Here is a 24,313-nt window from a genome sequence, read left to right as displayed (position 1 = left end):
CACAGTATTCTATCTCCTGTCTGATGCCTTTGTACTAGATGTTTCCTGTTTCTGCCCAGAATGCCTCCACCTCTTAGAATGCTCACTTTCCTTCAAGATTCAACTTAAACCCCAGCTCTTCATGAGGCCTTTCCTAGTCCCACTTTAGAATTTGTGTGTACCTCTGTGTATGTGTGTTGTCTCCTCTGTTAGAATGTAAGCTTCTTGAGAGCAAGGACTGTTCACCAAAGTGCCTGGCATTAATAATTCTTGTTGATTGGTGATTAATTCCAGTTATGGAGTGGAATACAACAAACAGTTGGGAAAGTTTTAAAAGCAGAGATAGCTCAGGGAAGTTGGTCCTAGGAATATGGCTGCCCAGAAAATGAGGATTTTAGTATGTGAAAATTAGGTGAGTGGAACTGAATTAGAGTTTGGCTAACCGGGAAGGTAACTGTGACCAAAGCTAGTGTACTAGAAATATGAAGGGACAACACTTCACTTCCTTTGTAGCTGTTTTGTTTTGTTTTTTTTAAAGCTGTAAGTTAAATAGTTGGGAAATTAAATTTTAACTCTCTGTGTACCAATAACTTTCCTAATTTGTAGGTGGTTTGTGCCCTGAAGTACTGTGTTCCTTGAAGTACTGAATTGCTTAAGTTGCCATATTTTCTGGACACACTGGACCCAGAGTATGCAGGATGCCCTGAATGTGCCAAGGATGAAGCACTGACTTGAGCTGATATAATTTGCTTTTTGGATCCCAAGTTGGACTCCCTGTGTGTCCTTGGGAATCTAGACAGGTTCCAGTCAACCTACACCAGACTGAGAAACTGTTTTGTGCCACTTGGACCTTTGTAGATAAGCAGACCATCCTATCTTCTTGGTCTAGCAGTTCCCAAGGGGAAAGAATGCAATTTATACCATCACCTTTCTCCTCCCCTTTGGGAGGTAGTTAATCCTTTTCCTCTCTACCTATGACTTCCCCTTTGCCCAGTAACTTAAAACCCAAGGTTTTCCCTGCACCATTGGGCTCCTTGCTATAAAGAATTTCCACATGCATGTGCCGTGTTACATCTTGTAACAAATTCAGTTGCAATGCATGTCTCATGGACATGTGATATTGTTTTTGGTTAACACCTGTAACCAAACATTTGATATACCCTAACTTGATAGCTTAAAATATATTTTACTTGGGCCTCACAGGAAAGGAGGTCAAAGGATGTGTCTGGGAGAGTGGAAAATGGCCATAGGTAAGTGTCCATGACATTCTATTTGGGGGGTACCATAGGAATTTCATCACTATTATAGATATATTGGAAATACAGATCTGGGGCAAAAGTCTAGGACCCAATAATATAAAGCTGATAGTAGAAGTTATAAGCATAAGAGTATATATTCTGGAAAATATTATTTCTAATGACAGCTTGATGACAGTTTGCTGGGTCAGAAAACTATAGATACCAATTACGCCTCTCTTCTACGAATGTTCACATATGTAAATATATACGTATGTGCATATATTATATATGTGTGTATATATATATATATATATATATATATATATATATATATATATATATATATATATAAAGGTGTGTATGTATGTGTGAGTGTGTATTGTTGTATTCATCCTTCATTGCCAAAGAAGACCATGCCATCAGAGAAATGATGACATGACTTGCATTTGACTTTGTTTTGATACATACATATGCAGCCACCTACTATGTATGTATATATGTATGTGTATAATCTCATTGAACTAAACTATAAATAAAGACTTTGAGACTAGGGACCATGACATATTTCTTTAGGGATCCTAGAATATCATGCACATATTAAGTAATAAAAAAATTGTTTTGGTTTGATTTGATAGTTAATTTGGTTTTGTTTGATAGGTAACTATCAGTTTTCCCTAATTCATTCTGAAGGTGACTTCAGCCATTCAATTTCAACCAGGAAATTTAATTTAATCACTTCCCATTGAATCATTCAATTCAAGGGAAAGTGTTTTTCCAAACCCTAAACATTGAAATGGAATTTAGATATTAAAAATAGTAAGAATTAATAATAGCTGGCATGTATGTAACATTGTGAGGTTTACAAAGCACTTTATAAATATTATCTCATTATATCCTTTCAACAACTTGGGGATATAGATGCTATTATTATTCCCATTTTACCAATAAGGAAACTGAGGCAGAAGTTAAATGATTTGCCCAGGATCACACAGTGAGTAAGTGCCACATGTCTTTTTTACATCAAGTCCAGCACTTTATACACTGTACTGCATAGCTCCCTCAGTATTATTTAGGGGAAATACAAAAATGTGAAGCTGTTTAGACTTTCACTTAAAATACTTTTTCTCCATAGTTTGAGCTAGTTCCAAAAGGGCAGTCTTTAAGTCTTTTAAATGGAAATTTGTGTCTAGGCTTGAATTAATCCTACTACTATATTCATAAATCACTACTGTGTTTCTGACAGGTAAATTAGTTCATCTATCCTTTCCTTAAGAATTTCCACTGTTCTGCTTTGGGACATTGCTAATTATTAGGAAGTTTTTGCTTTTATTGAACAAAAATCTACTTCAGTTCTCCATAATCTTGGTTTTGTCCTTTGTAACTACATATAATGAGATTAGCTCCATTTCTTCATGACAGCTCCTCAAACATTTTAAAATAGTTTTTTATGTCACACTGAATTTTGTCTTTTCAAAAATAAACATTCTTAGTTCCTTCAACTATCCCTTATACAATAAGATTTTGAGACTTCCTCCTCATTGTAATCATCTCTTTTTAGACCAAACAATTTTCTGATGATCCTCTTAAAATGTACTTGGCACATAATAGCTTCTTAAAATTTTGTTCAATGAATGTCTAGCAACCAGAACTGAATACAGTGTACCAATGTAGAGGACAACAGTATTGTTGCCCAATTTGTTCCGTTCAGCCAAACATTATATGTCTTTTACATCTCGATCACAGGGTTGATTTGTATTTTTCTCCCATTATTTACGTAATTCCAAATTGCTTTTCAAAATGGTGGTACCGACTCAGAACTTTACCAACAGCACATATGTACTATTTTCCTACAAACCCTTTAATATTTACTATTCCCATCTTTCATCTTTACCAATTTGCAGGGTATGAAGTAAAAATGTGATAGTTGTTTTGATTTGCATTTTCTGTTAACAGTGCTTTGGGCATTCTTTCATATGGTTGTGAATATAATTAAAATTTTGAGAATTGTTTGTTATAAATTAGGAAATGGCTACACATACATATTTACATATTTTTTTTGTTGTTTATCCTTGTATATCTTATAGGGCAGCTAAGTGGTACAGGGGATAGAGCACTGAAATCAGGAAGACCTGAGTTCAAATCCAGTCTTAGACACTTACTAGACCCTGGGCAAATCACTTAACCCTGTTTACCTCAGTTTCCTTATCTGTAAAATGAACTGGAGAAGGAGATAGTAAACCACTCCAGTAGTTTTGTCAAGAAAACCCCATTTGGGGTCATAAAGAGTTGGGCACAACTAGAATGACTCAACAACAACAAGCAGTAATGGATATGTATGCATATGAGTGTGTATGTATATAAATATATATATGTACATAAAATCTTTTAATTCTTAATATATATCTTGGATAACAAACTTTTATCACTTAGTCATAATGAATGATTTCTTGGATAAGCTGTTATAATCTATTTGACAGGATTTTGTTTATATTCATTAATGAAAATGGTATATTTATAGTTTTCTCTTTGTGTTTTATCCTTTCCTAGTTTGAGTGTTAGGACTATTCTGGGAAAGAATTCTCTTTTTCTTTCTCAATTTTTGAAAATAATTTGTGTATGAATTGTTATTTGGAAGTTTGATAGAATTCTCCTGTAACCTATTAGGACTAGGAGTTGGGGTTTTTTTCTTTTATTTTGTTTTTTAATTCCTCTACATCTAGTTCTCTTTTCTGAGTTATTTAAGATTTCTAATTGGTCTTCTGTTTAGTTTGGATATTTTATATTATTGATCCTTTATTTCTTTTGTGTTTTCAGTTTTGTTAGCATATAGACATATATATAGATAGATTCTGATTATATGTTATATGTATATGTCATAATGTTACATATTAATTATGTATTATATATATACACACACATATATATATATAGGTTCTGATTATTCTTTATTTCTTTTGCTTTTGTTCTGGTTTCACTTTCACCATTTGCTACTATGTTGATTTGATTTTCTTCTGTCTTTCTAACCTGATATAATCAGATTAGATAAAATAGAATCTCATCAGATCAATTTCATTAGTCTTTTAAAAGAACCAGCTTTTTGTTTTATCTGTCATTTTTAAGGAGAGAATTTTTTTGTTTCCATTTTATCTTTTTCCTCAAATTTTTAATATCTCCTCTTTTGTGCTTATGTTAGGTTTGTTTATTTCTTGCTTTTCTAAATGTTTTTAAATGCATATCCAGTTCATTAATCCTTTCTTTTTCTGTTTTGTTAATAAGAGATTTTTATTGATAAAAAACATTTGTGTTTTAATATTTATAACTTAAAATCATAACCATAATAATTAATGTGATAGCTAATCTTAAGCATAACATACAGAATAACAATCAAGAAATCTAATGAAAAACAATAGTAAATGAATTCATCCACACCTGAACAGCCCAAGAAGTCAGCCAAAATAGCAAAGACAAATAGGAAAGAGAACTCCTAGAAAAGCCAAGAAAAAACAAAGAGTAGCTTCCCAAAGCCACCAGACCCAAGCCAGAGACACTTGTAGCCCCAAGAATCTTTATTTAGAAGCATCAAGAGAGCCCCAGGTAGTCAGAAAGCCACAGTGAGGGCCTTTAAAGGGTCTAGGACAGAGGAACCTGCATCCTTGGGACCACATGTGGCCTTCTAGACCCTTGGGTGTGGCCTTTTAACTAAGTCCAAATTTTACAGAATAAATCCTTTTATTAAAGAGATTTGTTCTGTGAAGCTTGGATTTAGTCAAAGGACCACACTTGAGGACCTCGAGAGCCACATGTGGCCTTGAGGCCACGGGAGCTGCAGCAACCTGTGATCTGCAACTCCAGATCCCTAGCACTCTATCCTGAAATGTAACATAGGACCCTGGAGATTCATCGCTCTGAACTAATGCATTGTAACACCAAGAGGTAGAGATAAACATGGAAAGACAGGTGACCCAGATTGAGAGTAAATAAGACCAGTCATGCTACCCCAAAAGTGCAGCAAGAGGCAGAGCCTGGCCTTGGCATAAAATCCCCATTTAGGAAATAAAGTCGGAAAGGTGAACAAGTGAAAAATATGTAGGCTACTATGTAAAGTATTATGACAGGTTTAGAGATACCAAGAATCCGGCCTAGAAAGGGAGATTAACCCTATGACAACTGAAAGCAAAGACTGAAAGAAAAACGTATTTTCAAAAAAAAGACTCTATAAATATCTTGAAGAAAGGAAGCAAAAAAAAAAGCAAATGATATGAAACTTGGAACAGAAAGAATTAGAAGGAAAATAAGCTATAGAACAAAAATGATAAAGCTTACCAAAACAATGAACTCCTTGAAAAACTAGAATAGATCAAACAAATTCAATGACTCTGTGAGACAGCAAGAAGAATTAGAACAAAATCAAAAGACTGAGGAAACAGAAGAAATATTTTGTAAGCTTTATGATTTCAAAAATAACTCTCCTAGAAGACAGAGCAAGGAGAGATAATTTAAGAATCCTTGGTCTCCCTCAAAATGATGATTTAAAAAAAAAAAAGACTGAATACTATATTTAAAGAAATCCTAAGTGAAAACTTCCCAGACTCTAATCCATCCTCCATTCATGCACCAAAGTGATTTTCCTAAACTGATTGTGTTACGCAACTACTCAGTCAACTCCAGTGCCTCCCTGTCACCTCCAAGACCAAATAAAAAAATGCTCTATTGGGCATTCACAACCCTTCATAACATAGTCGCTTCCGACCTTTCCAGTTTTTTTTATACCTTATTCCCCATCTTGCATTCTTTGATCCAATGACACTGACCTCCTGGTCTGTCTACAAAAAAAGACCCTCCATCTCTCAGCTCTGGGCATTTTTCTGGCTATTACCTGATCCTAGAATACTCTCCCTCATCAACTTCACTTACTATCTTTCCTGGATTCTTTTTAGTCCCAACTAAAATCCCATCTTTTCCTGGAAGCCTTCCCCAATCCCACTTAATTCTTGTGCCTTCCCTCTGCTATTTTAGCTTGTTTGCATATATTTATTTGTATGCTGCCTCCCTCATTAAGGTATGAAGCTTCTTGAGGGCAAGGACTGTCTTTTGCCTCTTTTTCTATCCCCAGTGCCTTGCGTATAGTAGACACTTCATAAATGTTTAATTGATCGATCAGACCTATTAGAACCAGAAAACAAAGTGAAAATAAAAAGAATCCACTAATCACTCTCTTGGGGGGAAAAAACTCAAAAAGGAGAAGCCCCAGTAGTGTCAGCCAATATTCAGAGCTCCACATCAAAGATGAAAAATATTTCAAGAAGGCAGAAAGAAAGAATTCATATATCGAGAAACCAGTCAGTCTCACATAAATATAGTATAAATGAGAGGAGATATGGAATACAATATTCCAAAACGCAAAAGATATGATCTTACAACCAAGAGTAACTTGACCTATAGAGGTGAAGAAATGGACCTTTAATGGAATAGAAAAATTTCCAGAATTCCTGATAAAAATCGCAGAGCTGAACAGGAATGTTTCAAGAAAAACCTAGAAAGTTGAATTTATTTGAGCAATGGGAAGGTATGTATAATTGAGAATTGACATGTTATTACAGAGAGAAGAAACAAGTGTCCTTTCAGAATTCTAATGTATTCGGGTGGCATTGAAGGAGTTAAATAAAAACAGAGGACCTGAGAGTAGATTAATTCTGTTCTGAGGATTTTTAAGACAGAAAAAAAGACAGAAGGAATACAGTTCTCTAGGAAAGAGAAGGAAGATGATGTAACTTAACTGTTTCTTATAATTGAGGGGGCATGAGGAGATTTATACCAGTGTGGAGTAAGGAATGAAAAAGCAAGCAGGGTCAAACACACACAGAGTAGTGTAGAATGTATCATAAACTTTATAGGGAAACAGGTAGAAATAGGGAACTATTAAGGAGGAGAATAATACTGTAGAAGAAATAGTTGCAAGCAAAATCAAAATTAGTTTCTGGTGTGGAAGTAGACATTCAAAGGAAAGAAAATATCAGGAAACTGAAGGGTCCCCATCTGTTAGTGAATGGCTGAACAAATTGTGGTATGTCAGTATGATGGAGTGTTATTGTGGGGAGGCAGAGGAAAGATGAGGGAGTACCAGGAAACAGTACAGCAAGCTTTCTATCTTTCCCTCCCTCCCAAAAAAACTACTCCAGACACATCTAGACAGATCAAATCCTGATGGAGAAGTACCAGAAAAATGTCATGAATCATTTTTCCAACCCAGGTTGGTATAGGAGACAGACAGAAAGGTCTGTGGATCCTTAGTCTGGAGCAGTTATAGGTGGAGCAGTCTAGAGCTACAAGAGGCTGTGCATAGGGGCAAAAGGAACTTCCACACTCATATGCGAGCAACCCCATGTCCATGCGAGGGCATTGCAGGGAGTGAGAATAGGTGCCATCTGGCAGCTTTGACACTTGCTTCACAATTTCAAGTCATAGATCCTGAGCAGATTGAAGAAAAAGGCCTTGTCAAGGGGTTAGCTTTCCAAAATAGGTGCACCACAGCCCCTATTCTGTGAAGAGCAAATTCAGGAGCAAAGAGCAATTTTCATGGCTCAGATCCCAAGAACAGAGACAGGTCTCAGGTTTAATTTCTAGCCCAGTCAAAATGCTGCAGTGGCTTTAGGTTAGGAATCCCAAATTAAAGGGAAAGAGTGTAGTTCTGTGCTTTAAAGGTAGCAGAGTTTCTCAGTGGCTGAGTCAAGCAGCTATCTACTGTTGCTCAGACCAAAACCCATGTTAAAGAATTTATAGAACTCAGACCAAGGGTGCAAAAATTAGACTTTGCTTTAAAATTGATCACTTTTGAAACACTGAAAGCTTTTAGTCACTACCCTGAATTGTCCCTGGGATATTGGAATAACACAACCTTTGGTACCCCCCAAAATAGTGGTTAATTGGCCTTCCCTCCAGAACTAGCTCTGACATCAGATTGGGAATTAGGAAATAGGTTGGAATAGTGAGCAAATAAAAAAAGAATTTCATCCTAAAAAGCTACTATGGTGACAGAAATGCTGGAAGAAGAGAATGATTCCAAAATATCTAAAATCAAAGTCTCAAAGGAAAACACAGCTTGAGCACAAGTTCAAGTAAAGTTCCTAGAAGAGATGAAGCAAGAGGTATTTTTAATTTGTCTGATCAGCCTTCTTGCTCCCCCACCCCCAACTGAGAACAAGAAAAACAAAACCCGTTTCAAACATTTATAGTCAATCAAAATAAATTTCTGCATTGGCTATGCCCCCAAAAAATATTTTTTTCTCATTCTTCATTCTGAGTCATTCACCTTTCTATCAGGAGATGGATAGTATGTTTCATCATTACAGTAGGTCTCTGGAATCATGGTTGCTCATTATGCTGAGAAGATTAATGCAATAGTATTTCTTCACATTTTTATGCCATAACTTGTTCATCCATTCCTCAATTTATGGGCACCTCCCCCATATTCCTATCCTTTGCTGCCTCAAAAAGAGCTACAAATACTTTTTATACATTTTTCAAGTTTGTTTTGCTTAAAATTAATCCCTCTATCTACTTCCCCTGTAATTTCCCCTCACCCCTTTTCTCCTTTGACCCTTTCCCTCCTATTTTCATGTTAAGTGAAGTTGAATTTTGCACTCAGTAGTGTGTGTGTACATTCTTCTTTCTACCAATCAGTTAAATGAGAGCAAGGTTCAACTGTCAGCTGCTCCCCTTACCCCTTCTGTGTGTATGTATGTAGGTACTTGTACATCCTAATTATGTGAGATAATTTTCCCTCACCTTCCTTTCCCTTCCCACCTAGTATATTCCTTTTGCCTTTCCTTTCCACTTAGAATCATCAAGAATAACCACTCTCAAGCCTTTTCTAATTAGACTGCCACTATGAAGCTTGATGATAATAGGGTTCATAAGATACATGCGTATCATCTTTCCATATTTTAGTGTAAGCTTATCCTTGCTTAGTCCATCATTTTTTATTATTTTTTTTATTTTTTTACCTCTTTATGCTTCTTTTCACTCCTATGTTTGAACTTCACATTTTTTCACAGCTCAGGTCTTTTTATCAGGAATGCTTGGAAATCTATTTCTTTTCCAGTTTCTTCCTCAAGTGCTCTCTTATCAGTCAGCTGGAAAGCTCTGTTGGTTCAAAATGGCAGAATTGTATGCCTTCCTATGGTCTGTGTTTCCTGCCTTGATTATTCCTCTACAGGCTAGGCTAGATGCTTTTCTGACCTTGAGTTCTGAGCCACGCCACAATGCTGACCAACTATTCTAGGCAACCAAATTTTGACATAATTTTCCATAAGGCCTCATAACTGAGAGTATCAAAGGCCTTGGTCAGATGTACACACAAATGTGTACAGACCTCTGTTCTGCTTCTGGCATTTCTCCTGGAGTTGTTGAGCAGCAAACACCAAAGGACCATTCCTCCACCCTTTCTGAAGCCACATTGGCTCTCAGATAGATGACCATCTTCCAGGTGAAGAATCAGTCTACTAAGCAGAACTCTAATAAGAATCTTGCCAGCAATGACTAAGAGAAAGACCCCCTGCCCATGATTGTCACATGATAGTCTATTTCCTTTACCTTGAAAGAGATGGACAATGGAGGCATCCTTGAATTCCAGGGGCATAACCTCATCTTGTCATATGACCTGGAAAATTGTTGTATGCCTGTAAAACCTGGATAGTATACCAGTACCATGCCAGGAAACTGAATCACTTCCATTTAAGTTGTCTTAGGAAGATTCTGAAGATCACCTGGCAAGATAAGATACCAAACATTGAGGTCTTTTCTTGAAATAAACTGCCAAGCATTCAAACACTGCTTCAGACTGCTCAACTCCAATGTGGGCTGGCCATGTTGTTTGAATGCAAAACATACACTTGCCAAAAAAAAAGATTATTTTATGGAGAACTGACACAGGACAAGCATTCACATGGTGGTCAGAAAAAGCGATACAAAGACCCTCTCAAGGTCTCCCTTAAGAACTTTGGAATTGATTGTGTGACATGGGAGGCACTGGCACAGGACTGCTCATTTTGGTATACCCAAAGCAGAGAAGGTGCTGTGTTCTCTGAGTGAAGCAGAACTGAAACAACTCAAAAGAAGTACAAGATGCATAAATTTAGAGAATTCACCCCAAATGTTAATATGGACAATTTGTACCTGACCTGTGGTAGAGCAGTCTGAGCTCGTGGTCTGATCAGTCACAGTCAGACACACTGAAACTTAACTCTGACATAATGACATAGTGATGTCATTATGGTCCTCTTCGAGAATGAAGGACAACAATCAGTACTGAGAGGCAGCTCAAGAAAAAAAACAGGAGCTTTTCCATTAAGACTGGAAAATGGAACTTAACCTCTAGCTAAACTTTTTCAAGCTGCTAGAAAGGGGAACTTAGCCTCCGGTCAACACCCCTTTTTGCTAAAAACTGGAAAGGGGAATTTAGACTTTAAAAAGAATAATCCTGTAATTATTTTATTATGTCTTGTTCTAAATGATCTGTTACTAAATGATAAAGTCTTCTAAATCTATCTATTCATTAACTCTATAGGTAACCTAGACTTAAGAGACTATCTGTATTAGTCTGGCTTAGCTTGTTATTGCTAGCTTTCCCTAAAGAAACCATCCTGCTTGTTATTTCTTATAGCACAATAGTATTCCATCACAATCATATCCTATAACTTGTTTAGCCTTTGCCCAGTTGATGGGCACCTCCTCAATTTTCAGTTCTTTGCCACCACAAAAAGAGCTGCTATAAATGTTTTTGTACATGTAGGTTCTTTTTCCTTTTCTTTGATCTCTTTGAGATACAAACCTAGTAATGATATTCCTGGGTAAAATGATATGCATAGTTTTATAGCCTTTTGAACATAGTTCCAGTTTGTTCTCCAGACTAGTTGAACCAGTTCACAACTCCAACAAAAGTGCCTTAGCCACGTCCCCTCCAGCCTTTGTCATTTTCTTTTCCTGTCATGTTAGCCAATCAGATAGGTACGAGGTGGTATATCTCAGAGTTGTTTAATTTGTATCTCTAATCAATAGTGATTAGTTACATTTTTTCATGTAATTAATAGCTTTGATTTCTTCTTCTGAAATCTGCTTGTTCATCTTTGATCATTTATCAATTGAAGAATGGCTTTATTTTTGTAAATTTGGCTCAGTTCCCTATATATTTAAGAAATGAGGCCTTTATCAGGTCCAGATAGAGAAATGATGGATAAGTATAAAATGAAGCATATTTTATTTCTTTCTGAACATAATTAATGTTGAAATTTGATTTGTATAACCATTCATATTCACTACAGATTTATTTTTCTTGGTTTTTCAATGGGTGGAAGAGGAGGGAAAAAGAAAGAAAACTGAAAATAAAATAATTGTTAAATGAGTAAGCAATAATAACAACAATAACAGCAATTATAGCTGGCATTTGTATATCAGAATCCTTTCATATGTTATATCATTCGATCTTCACAAAAATCATATAAAGCAGGTGCTTTTCATATCCTCATTTTACAGAAGGAAAACTGAGGCCAAGAGAAATTAAGTGACTTGCCTACAATGTATCACCAAGGCAATATCCACAACACCAACAGTGACTATGAATATGCTGTGTAGTTCTGAATCAAAAGTATAACATACTCTCCAGATAAAAGGCAGAAGGAAAACATTTATTCAGACACCAGAAAGCCAAATCCATCATAGTAACCAAGAAGTCAATACACATGAGCAGTGTAGGGGACAATACTATTCCCAAGCTTTCTCCCCTCTTCTGGGGCCTTCCTACAGGGAAACACTCACAAGACTAGTTGTGCCTGCCTATGTCCTTTCTCTCCTCTGCCCTAACTGCTCTCACCAACTTCCTCCGAGCGCTGCTCTACCCTTCCTCTTCCACCTGTTCAGCAAGCTCTTCCTACCACATGTGACTTAGGCTTCCATGTGATTTAAGCAGGTCACATGGGCTTATTAATGGGTGGGGAAGATCTTCAAATTAAGCAAAAATACATTAACAATACATTCAGCCCCCAAGATCTTTCTTATCCATTACATAGGTCAATGGAGCAACTGGTGTCAACAGACCTTTACAACAATATAACAGGAATCACACAAAACAAGCACATAAAACAGTATCTTGGGGTAGGGCTTGATCATAAGCACCCCATCATTCTCCCCTCAAACAAATGGGGCTTAAAATCTTGGAATAAGGGGCAAAGGTCTCTTGTTCTATAGCTTCTTCCTGCTGAAGTTGGACATAGAGCTGTCCCTGCCCCAAGAGGTCCCATTTGAGAGGTCAGTTCTTTAGCTGGCATCCTGAGCTTGGTCAATGCCAGGTCCAAGAGTGACACATCACAGTTGTGGACAGGGGATGACATCTGGTTTAAGTGATCAAGCATCTGCAGGTGGAGGGCTAAAAGCCTACAGGAAGCAAATCTAAAAACAAGTTTAGCAGACAAAAAGACAAGAAGAAACAAAGAGACAATAACCAGAAGCAGGGTAGATAAAGGATCAGCTGTTCTTCTAGAGTCCACCAACCCACTATCATAGCCTCATTCATGGTAGAATGCATGAGTTAAGGGTACAATTTGGTAATCATCTTCTCCTGAAAAAATGAGAGTTACAGTGTTATCTTTCCCATGTGCTATTCTGTGCCTTTGGAACATTGTCTGACTTCAGTTTTATCCGTAGTTTAACTCACAATTTTATTCTATCAATAGAACCCAGATCCTCTGCTAGTTATTTTGGAAGGAGGGTGATAATGTTTAATATAAAATTTTAGAATAATCTCTTTGTTCTCTCTGAAGCAAACTCAGAGAATGCCTCTTCCTATGTCAACAAAAGCCTACCAGGGCTGACTTAACATTCCTTAAGAGACCTTTAACCTAAGACACTATCTTGAATAATGGGACATTTTCCATATCTTAATATTTGTAGACATATACTATGTTATGGCATGTTAATGGTAAAGAAAACACAGACATCTTGGGTCGTAATTTCTATGTGAAACTTTGTCAAACTCTGTTATCTTATTGTATTTACAACATATGCAATTAAGAAATTCCTTTACTAATGGTCTAGTTAGTCACTTATGGAGATCATAAATCTGAAGGACACAGAACACTTCTTTGTCCTAAAACATATTTAAGGCTGCCCAATTCTTTGTATCGGTAGCCAGAACATTTCTGGCTCCATAATGCATTTTGTTACCGTTGTCTTTAATAGGGAATTGATTGATTAATTAACTAAATCATAAAATGTATGCATTTAGCCTGTTGCCTTTTCTCTAACCAAGTTTTCGGGTCAACAAGGATCAGTTTTCACAAGGAGTATTGTTTCCCAAGAAATAATAAATCACTTGAACTAGTCTGTCGTTTTTACAAAACTGTATGGGTTCTTCATCTAAATTTTGGAATGTGACTATTTCTCCTTGATAATTAGAATCTATCACTCCAGCCAATGCAATCATTCCTGCTAATCCTGATTTAGGTAATATTCATCCAAAATGATTTTTAGAGATTCTCATACATATTTCAGTAGAGATTTTTCTTATTTCTTTTCTATCCAACCAAAAGTCCTCTAAACAATGTAAATCATATCCTGCCAAATGAAATGCCCTTGGATACAGTGTGGGGACATCTGCCCTCACAGTGCGGTACTCAGTATTTGGGATTTTTTCTGATTGGCAGATTTGGGGTCATCATTCTGGCTAGAGGTGTACTTCATTCCAGTGGCCAAGTATTCAAATTACATAAAGCAATTTCTTTTAGCTGAGCTTTTCACAAGCTTGTTCTTTCTTCTCTAATTATATTCATTCTGGAAGAATGAGTTACTTCAGAAATTAAATCTTTTTAGCCAAGATTTCAGATGGAAAATCTACTATTATATAGCAAACATCAGCATTTTCATTTTCTATCACATCTTTTTAAAACCCCAATCTGTATGTAACAAAATCCAAATTTAAAAGTTGTGACAATTACATTAGATTAATGTTGCATGTAACATATGCCCATCCTTGTGTCAAGCACTTTACAGTCATAAATGCCAAATAGCCATATCTTTTACTGCTTGATCCTGATAATAAGAGCACTCTCAGGTGCTGCTCTTTATTTCCTTCAGGAATATTTTGCCTTGAATCTTATCAAATCTGGATTTATAATCACTAATGATAAACATTTTAACCTTTTTTTCTTAAGTCAAATACTCCTGCTACTTAAAAGTAAACTTTATTCATAACTTCACATAATCCCTTTTTATTCTACTTCCTTAAAGAGCTGAAACTGCATCTTCTGTCTCCCCTCCCCCCTCCAAGGCTCACCAGACAAGGAGCTCTCCCAGTCCCATTCCAGCTTTTGAATCAGATTGGGAGGCAAGGAGGTAACTTCCCCTGGTGCACAGGGTAAAGAGCACATGGATACTGTTCTGTCCCACCCAAATCTTTCTCCCTTTACGTTTCAAATAAACCAAATACCCACTGATCTCTTCCAGCCTCTTTGTTCCTTAAAAAAAAAAGAAACCTTAGAGGTTAAGAGCCTAACAGTTCAACTTATCAAAAGAGCCACATTTTTTTTAAGCTGAATACACTACAAAGAGCATTCTGAGGGAAAGAGATTCTGTATTCCTTTATCTTTCTTTTCACATTCAAAAACTTGGCCAGAGTTTAGAGTGCAGAAAGAAAGTTTTTTTTTTTAGAAGGTTTTCTACTCTCTATTAACACCATTATGAAACAGTTCACAAACACACATACAGATGACATTTAACAAAGCATTATAGTACACATCACTTTCAAATTTTAATTCCTCACCATTACTCGAATTCTGCAGACACTGTCCAAGTTAACTCGTTAGCTTGGGGTCAACCTGGAAATTCCTGGACAGGGATATGACCAACAAAGGGTTTGCCGCGCTGAACTTCACTCCATCGGTAAAAGACCAATCACGGGGTGTCCTAATCTTTGCAAGGTAGACCAAGTTACCTGGTCAGCGGTCAAGTTTCCTCCCCAATTCCTCTCAACTCCCTGCCATGGTTTGGAGTTATGTGCTTACATGGAGTAGATTTAACTTAGAGGGAATGTAAAAAAAATTTTTTTTTTTTTTTACAAGAACACTCTCCCTGTGTTTTATCTCACTCCCTCAAGTCAGCAAGTCAGGCCTCGTGTTGGGTGCCAAATTGTTAGATAGGAGCTTGACACACAAAAGGATATCAAGGAAAATTCATTAAAATGGAGTTCAGAGGAAGGAGTGCCTTCTATGTTCATTATGAACAGGTAGCTTCCCAATAAGGATACAGGAAGACTACAACTTATTCAGAGCAATGGAAGCTTCTTATACCATTTTGAATTTTGGATCTCCTGCGACACCATTCATTGCCATATGACTGCATGTTCTCCTCTCTGACAGGCTTTCCCTCAAACAACTCATCAAGCCTGCACACAAGTTTCTGACCTCTACCTAACCGTGCTGGGTCACAACTCTGTGGAAACAACTTCCTTGCTTCCCATAGAATATAAGCTCCTTGAGAGCAGGGATTATTTTATTCTTTGTAATTATATCCCTAGCATCTAAAAGGAATTTCACCTCTTCGTTCTCCAAGATCACTTCAGCCTGGAATTTGCTTCTCGGAAGTATCCCACCCCACAGAAGCTCCATTTATAGATACCTGGGCCAGCTGTCTCTTCATTTCTCACCAGGATGCCTTCTGAACTTTAACATACCTCCCTCTCCCCTTACCTGTTCAGCTTCCATATTTCTGTTGTCTTTCCCATTAGAATATAAGCTCCTTGAGGATAGGAACTGTCTTTTGTTTGCTTGTATTTGCATTCCAGCCCTTAGCACAGAGGAAGTGCTTAATAAATGCTTGTTGACCTACTGACATCTAATAAATGCTTGTCTATTGAGTAATTGAGGTAGAGCATAAATGGAAGTTTTTAACACCTCTCAAAGAGCACAAGAGAGCCTAAAAGATAAATGCAGTCATGGATATGGTTGGATATGGACTGTTTGTTGAAGGGGAATATCTCTCTCTCTTTTCCTCTCCCTCTCCCTCTCGCCTGCACACACACACACACACACACTCACACACACACACACACACACACACACACATACACGTGTGTGCAATGATGCACACACAGGCATATACATACATGCATACACTAATGAAATACAATATAAAATCAGTGAGGAACTGAGGATTTAAAGAAAAACTTCAAGCAAGTGATACATAGATATGTATGTATATGAGCACAGACTAAATGAAAACATTTCCTTACAGTGGTAAGTTCCTTGTTGAAATTAGAAAAATGTGAACCATTAATAGTTTATGTGTATTCAGTTGGAGGACTTTCTTTTATATAACTCTGAAATACAAGTATAGAAGTAGATGGATGAGATGATCTAGGCAAAGGGGTTAGCAGGTTGGTTGGGAATAGTAGAAATTCATGGGGATAAGAGAATACTGGAAAGTTTGGCATTAAAGTCCTTGTTTGACTTGTCATACTTGGCTATAGGGAGAAGAACTAGAAACATCAGTTGAAAGTAACACAGAAGCAAATTAATCTTATAGAGGGGATTCCTGGTCAGGTATGGGTTAATCTACATATCTTCTGATGTCCCTTCCAACTGAAATTCAGTGCTTCCATGATAGAATTCTTCATGGAAATGAAATTGTCAGTAGACTGATTTGTATTGAGCTTAAGTCATTCAAGGTGTAAGTGAAGATGGAAACAAAATTTTCCAAGTAAAATTCTTCATTATTTGTGGAGGGTACTTTTCATTGTTGTTGTCATTCTTCATAACCTGTGTCCATTCCATTCCTGCAGGATTGCTAAAACAAATTCTTTCCAATTAACTTCATCCTTTTTGCTCTTGAATAATGGACTTAATTTTTTACAGCTAGATAAAAGATCAGAAAGCACAGAAGCATTTATATAGCAATGGATATAGTCCATTAAAGAATCAGGGATAATATAATATAAAACTTTATAATTTCTTTACTCTTATTTTGACTTTGTAATAGCTAAATGATTTTAAGACCTACCATATGTGCTCCTCAAAGACCTTTTAAGCATTTTCATGAACTTTAGACCCACTGTATATCCCTGAGAGATTTTTTGCCATACAAAATGCAGCTAGATTTTCAATTGCAGAGGTCATTTTTAATTATATATTTTGCAGATATCTCCATATTTGTTAGTAACTAGAAGGTTTCCCTGTTTTTGATGTGTTGAAAAATTATCCCTTTTTATTTCTGCTGCATGTCCTACTAAAAGTACTATTTAGTGTTTTATCAGTTACCTTGACAGCCTCCCAAATACAATTAACTGTCAGTTCCAGCTAAAGTGAAATGCTTTTTGGTACAGGGTTGGTAAGATGGTAGATTCCAAGATGGATCTCCAAGCCATCCAACTGTCTGCCTCGAATAAAGAGTTCCTGAGACAAGCCAGCAGAATGTCTTTAGAAGGAGATGAAATGGGTATTTATCTTAGCGACACTGATGAAGAAGATAAAAAAGATGAGAAGCAGCAGCATGAGCACCACTACCACTCTGTCAAATTCAATACAGGGGTAAGCAGTCTTGCTTGGAACTGTGAGCCTGAAAGATTTGCTTAGCACATGTTTGGATTTCAGTATTTGAACTAAAAACAAAGTTAGAAATATCATCTATGGAATACTCAGCCAGATTTAGGATATATTGGTTATTCTGTGCTGTTCAAGTAACTTCATGATGCAGGGCTACATCATAATAAGTCATTATAAGGAAAACTTTTGCAAAGATTATATTGCTGTTCTTACTGGTGTCATCATTCTGGCTTATATATTTTTACTTTAAAATGTGATTTTTTAGTTGTCATCCAAGAATTTAGTTGCTAGTTCTTCCAGAGTTTAGTAAGCAATTTTGAGTTAGCTAAAGTGATTCATGCTAATTAAACACATGGGTTCCTGTATTTACATGTTGAACTTTAACTTTTACATATCTAAAGGCTAGTATATTAATTCTCCAAAAAGGAAAGCTTCTTTGAGGCAACAAGCTAAAATTAATCATTACATTATTTATTAGGAACTCAAAGAAAGGGAAATTGAACAGTTTTAAGATAAATTTTCATTTCAGATGAATTAGAATTTTTGTTTCAATTTTTATTTTATTGGCATCCTCTGATGCATGTGTAAGTTGACATGTGAAATGATTATTCATGGCTTGGTCCCCATGACTGAAAAAACAAGTGGGAAAAATCATCCTTCCCTTTATTGTAACTGTCATTTTCCTGGATGCCTGAATCTTTGGAACTCTATGCAGTGTTTATTTGCATACTACCTTATACTTAGTAAACTCCAGTGGCTCCCTGTCACCTACAGGATCAAATACAAAATCCACTTTTGGTGTTCAAACCCCTTCATAACCTCGCCCCATCCTACCTTTCCAATCTCCGTACACCTTAGTCCATTCGACATACACTTTGATCTATTGATGTTGACTTTCTTGCTGTTCATAAGCAAGGCACTTAGTGTCCCAGCTTCAGGCATTTTCTCTTGCTGTCCCCCATGCTCTTCCTCCTCTTCTTTACTTCCTGAATTCCCTGCCTTCCTTCAAGTCTCTCTATTAGCAGTGGTGTCAGACTCAAATAGAAACGTGGACACTTCATTGGTACATAAAAATTCTTGCAGGCTATATATTGACTTAGTTTGAAAATGTAATGTTATCTAGGTTTTATTGTATTTTTAGTTATTTTGTTAAATATTTCCTACTTACGTTTTAATCTTGTTTGGGCAACTCCTTTAGTGTTGTGGGCAAAGGGTTTGACACCTCTGTTCTACAAGAAACCTTTCTAAACTGCTCTTAATCCTCTTTTAATTACTTCCCACTTATCTTGTATCTAGTTTATTTGTACATATTTCTTTCCTCATTGTCTCCCCTATTAGATTGTGAGCTCTTTGAGAGAAAAAACTGCCTTTAATCTGTTTTTGTGTTCCCAGCACTTTACGTTTCCTGACTGAGTCTTGATTTCAATATAATTATTTTCCTTTGTCATTTTATGTATGCATTTAAAAATATTCTTCTGAGGCGGGGTCCATAAACTTCACCAAACTGTCGGAGGTGTCCATGATACAAAAAAAAAAAAAAGATTAAGAACCCCTTTTTAAGTTAAAACTTTTTTTTAGTTTGGGCATGGTGTTCTAGATAAATAGAACTAGAAAGGTCTTTATAAGAACTTGAATCCCACTCTTTGACTTTATAAATAGGGAGACTGAAGTCTAGAGAGGTGATTTACCCCAGGACATGCAGCTAGTTGATGGTAAAGCTAAAGCTAGAAGCCAGGGCTTTTTCTGTCTCACAAACTGCACCATTTGCATGTGGTAAAAACAGGTGGTGGAAGCTGGCATGTGCAGGTTTTGTGGGAATTACTCGTTTGTGCCATATCATAACTGTGCTTGTACGAGAGAAGTAGTAGGATTTTGTCCTTTTCTTTATGCTGCTGTATTTTCAGGGGGAGTTCTTGTCCTTGACTTGAAGAGTTGTTTTTGTTTTGTTTTTTTTAATCTTTTGAGTCTGTGATAAATGGTGATTTCAGAAATCAATCTTTTAATAAATATTTTTTGATAAAACATAAGCAGAAAGTTTTTAGTCTAGTCTGCTTATTTTGATTATCTCTACTACACTACTTGTGTTGGCCAAGGCACTCTATTCAGGAATATCTCTCTGTTCTTTGACTACTATTAAATTACAGTCATATTGTAAACAAGGGGTTTCAAGTGTAAATATCTTGCTGCTGAGTATGTTTCAAGAGGTATTCCTTTAGCATCTGAGTTCAACAGGATGACCCCTGAGGTCTTTTCCAACTGTCAAATTCTGTTTCAGTAACCATTATAATACTTTATTTCTCTCTGCTTTTTAGATTTATCTCTACAGTCAGCAGTTCTATGCCATGTTAGTGAAGAGGGCTACCTTCAGTTTGCGTAATTGGAAGTTAATACTGCTGCAAATGTTAGTACTTCTGACATTTACTGCCATACTTCTGAGAGCCATCACCTTCTATTCAGAAGTGCGGGATGATCCTGCATTAGAGATGAGTTTGAAAAAGTACGGCCGAACCATTGTGCCTTTCTCTGTTTCTGGACATACTGAAATAAGTAGGCGATTCAGAGAACAGATTCAGGTTTTACTAACGGATGAGAAACAAGTGCCCCAGATGGTGAAAGGTAAGGATCACATAGAGGGGAGGACTTTCTGATTGACTGGCTCCTCCAAGAACTTTCAACTGAAGGAGGAGACTCAGCCCCATTATGGCTTTATCCATCTCTAGGCTGCACTGCTAAGTCATTTCCATAGGACTTTCTCTGCCTGGTGCCCCTGAGCCAAGTACCTTCTCTCTCCACAACCCTTTCAGTTCCCTTTTACATGTTATCTTTTTGCCCTAGAATTTAAGCTCCTTGAGGGCAGGAACTTTCTGCTTCTGTTTGTATAGCCACTCCTTAACACAGCGCCTGGCACTTAGTAAGCTTTTAATAAACGCTTGTTGTCTGACAGTTCAACTTACTAATATATTCGTTAAGCAGCTGCTGTGTGAAAAGTACTGTGCTAAGAATCTCACAGTGTCTCATTGTGCACAGTCTCATGGTTTGTAGCGCTAGATACAGTGCTTCAGCTTCCTGGATTGAGTCTTTAGATGGCAGTGGGCTAAAGGCTCCATGGCGTTGTTTCTTAGGGCCAGCTCATTTTGAAATCACAGCTCCCCAAGTTGGATTTATTCAAAGTGTTTATGATTCTGTAATTTAATTTTTTTCTTCAAATATAGTCTAATTGCTTCCATAGGAAGGTAATCAAGATAAAAATGATAAGGCAACTCCAGTTATATGCATTAAGAGTTATGTGTTGGCTCTTATTAGTCTATTTGGGGATGAGGGTATGAAATTGAAATAACACTGTATGATTCTCAGCCCATGGTATACTATATACATTTTTTAATACAGGAAAAGATGATGATTTTAGTCTTAGGGATAAGAGATTTTAGAAACTATTAATAAAAATGACTAATCTGTATTTGCTTTTACTCAATAGATACTAACATATCATTCATTCTTATTTTATACAAATACTGCTCACAGAATTCATTTATTTTTATCTTGCTTTTGTTTTTTATATCATAGTCATTTCCTGATATTCTTCCCCCCATATGCATTCTTCCTTGTAATAAAGAAACACAGTAAACAAAATATCACTACCAAAAAAAGAAAGAATATTTCATTATTTTTCTACGGGACCAAGTTTGATCATTACAATTAATCTAATTTCACCTGCTTTTTAGGGTTGTTTTTCATTTGCATTATTATAATCATTGTGTACAGCTACGTCTTAATTAGTACAAATGTAATGAGGCTATCCCTCCTCTCCAGTGTATAGCATGGAGGTATCATTTTGCATGTCTCAAAGCGAGGCAAAATAAACATCTCTAGCTTCTTCTCCGTCTTACTTTATATAATACCAGAAGGGGATGCATGAGGTGGGGCCAAAAACTTGGCCACTCTGCTGTCTGTAGAGAAAGGGACTATCAGGCTAAAATCATATCTTATCTGCTCACTTAAATATTATTAGTCTAGGGGTATGTGGTTTTCAGGTTCAAGCTAAGCTTCTGACTGCTGTTCATTAATTGGGGTAAAGAAAGATTCTAAGCTTTATTTCCTCGGCTTGATCCCTTTTCCACCTAATGCCAGTTCTGCAATGAACACACATAGCATTATTTATCCAAATCAATAGCAAAACAGAAATCAGAGGAAATATACTTTGGAGGATATATCACAGACGATACAGAATAAATGAGCTCTCCCAATGGGAACAAAGAGAGTCCTGGATCTCACCCCAGGGGAAGTTCCTCAAAGTCTCTGGTGTCAGAAGCTGGGGATAAGGACATGATAGAGACTGCCAGCTCCTCTCAAGTTCATCTTCTTCCCAGAGTCTTAGTTTCCTCTCAGTAACTTGAGTGGGGGTTGACATTGGCCATCTTTTTTCTTGAAACTGGAAGCCAGAAGCACTAAAAGTGAGTACACAACCCAAAATGACTCAAGATACCCAAAAAAAAAAAAACTAAAGAAACTAAACACGATTTAAGAGACTGGAGCTCTTTTATCTTCCCTTGTCACCAACTCCTCCTCACCCTTTTGCAGGTACAGGGAGTTGATTTTAACCAATGACAACGTCCCATATCAATGGGCCTTGGACCTCAGTTACACAAATAATGAATCTTGTATACTGATCACATTATTTGAATTTACACTGCATATTTTCATTATGCTGGAACCAATAATCTTATTTTATATAACTGTAACTTCAAATAATAGGAATAATACAATTATACAATAATACATGCCTCATTATTCACACTGAAAGGGTCCTAGCTGAATACTATTATCCTGGTTCTAATTCCTTCAACTTTGTTTCTAGTTTTGTTACTAAAAAATGTACTGCTAGAAATATTTTGTTACATAATGTTCCATAATCCAAGATTATTGTGGTTCATCTGGTGGCATAATGCCAAGAAGGAAATAACCAGTTTTTAGAGAGAACATCTTGCAAAGTCAATCTATTTCAGAAAGAGTAAATGGCACACCAACCTAAGAAAAAGAAGCAATTGGTGTTTTCTGTTTTTAATCTCTGTGGTACAATATGTCCAGGAGTTTGCAGCATTAATTTTTTTGTGTGTAATTCACAATTGTTTTCCAAAATAATTACATCAATTTACAACTGTCCCAAATGATTTATTAATGTGTCTCTCTTCTCATAGTGGGGCAGGTAAGTGATGCAGTAGATAGAGTGCTAGACCTACAGTCAGGAAGAGTTATCTTCCTGAATTCCAATCTAGCCTCAGACACTTGCTGTGTGATCCTGGGCAAATCACTTAAGCCTGTTTGCCTCAGTTCCTCATCTGTAAAATGACCTAGAAAAGGAAATGGCAAACCACTCTCAGGACCTTTGTCAAGAAAACCCCAAATGGGGTCACAGAGAGCTGGACTTAACCAAAAAACAACTGCACTTGTTATAGCACCTTCAGTGGAAGTCAGGTAAAAATTTAGAGTTTATTGAATTTGGTTTTCTCTTATTCATGGTTTGGGACATTTTTAACTTAGTTTACACTTCTTCCATGAAGCTCTTTCTTTATGTCCTTTGATATGAACATCCAACCGCCATTTAAAACAGTTTGGCAGGGGCGAGAGGCTAGCTCAGCAGCCCAGAGCAGGCCTTACTGATATTTTACCATATCGACAATAATAATAGTTGATATTTGTATAGTATTTTAATGTTTGCAAAGGCCTTTATGCACATTACCGAACCACGTAAGATCATGGGTCCACAATATAGGAGTTACAGAATTTTATCCTTCACAACGTCTTTCTACTGAGGAATACTTTCTGATTGCTTGTTTTTGTTAGATTATGGAGCATAGCCACTACAGTTCATCTGCTTTCAGGTCTAGATAGCCTTGACCTTATATTCAGAACCTAGAAGAAACATTAAGGTCATGCTTCATTTTCCTAGACAGATATGGTATTACTACTAGCTCTGTTTTACAAATGAAGTCACAGCCTTCTAGTTCGTAATTTTCCAAAGCCTTGTGGCTTCATAAATATTGGGGAAAACGGACTCCAATTCTCTCTTCATTAGCAATAATAATGAAAACTCACATGTTTTATAAAGTGATTTCTTCACAACAACCCTGTGAGGTAGGTGGAATACATATTTTTATTGATAATACAGGGAAGTAAATAGATTCAGAAAGGTTAAATGTATTGCCCAAGATCACCTGATTAAGTGACATAATAGGGACTTGAATCCTTTTCTTCTAATTTAAAACCAGTGTTCTTCCTGTTATACTGTGTCTTTTCTCAGTGTACTGTTACATGAAATATATCTCTTGAATAATTTTAAGTAATAGCTAACAATGGTTTATAAGAGGTAGGTGAATATAAAATTATATCTGTAAAATATTTGCAATATGTTGATTGTGATGAGGTTGGAAGCCAGATCCCAAGAGACTGGAAAGTGAGTGAGAGAAAATGAAGGCAAGTATAGATAGTGTTTTCTAGGCATTTGACCGTGAA

At 36.5% G+C, this 24,313-nt stretch overlaps 1 protein-coding gene across 4 annotated transcripts in view; it reads left to right on the top strand.

Annotated features, from left to right (window-relative positions):
* LOC140497225 (phospholipid-transporting ATPase ABCA3-like) overlaps positions 1–24,313 on the top strand; it is a 192,015-nt gene that overhangs the window by 90,039 nt on the left and 77,663 nt on the right. For all 4 annotated transcript variants that reach the window (XM_072597904.1, XM_072597905.1, XM_072597902.1 and 1 more), the window contains 2 exons: positions 17,584–17,788; positions 20,116–20,419. In XM_072597904.1, the coding sequence (XP_072454005.1) occupies positions 17,584–17,788; positions 20,116–20,419 (509 nt within the window). The remainder of the gene's footprint in view (positions 1–17,583; positions 17,789–20,115; positions 20,420–24,313) is intronic.

This window comes from Notamacropus eugenii, chromosome 3 (assembly GCF_028372415.1).
Source record: "Notamacropus eugenii isolate mMacEug1 chromosome 3, mMacEug1.pri_v2, whole genome shotgun sequence".
Classification (NCBI taxonomy): Eukaryota; Metazoa; Chordata; class Mammalia; order Diprotodontia; family Macropodidae; genus Notamacropus; species Notamacropus eugenii.
Note: the sequence above shows the minus strand (reverse complement) of the source record. Positions and strands in the feature narration are given on the sequence as shown.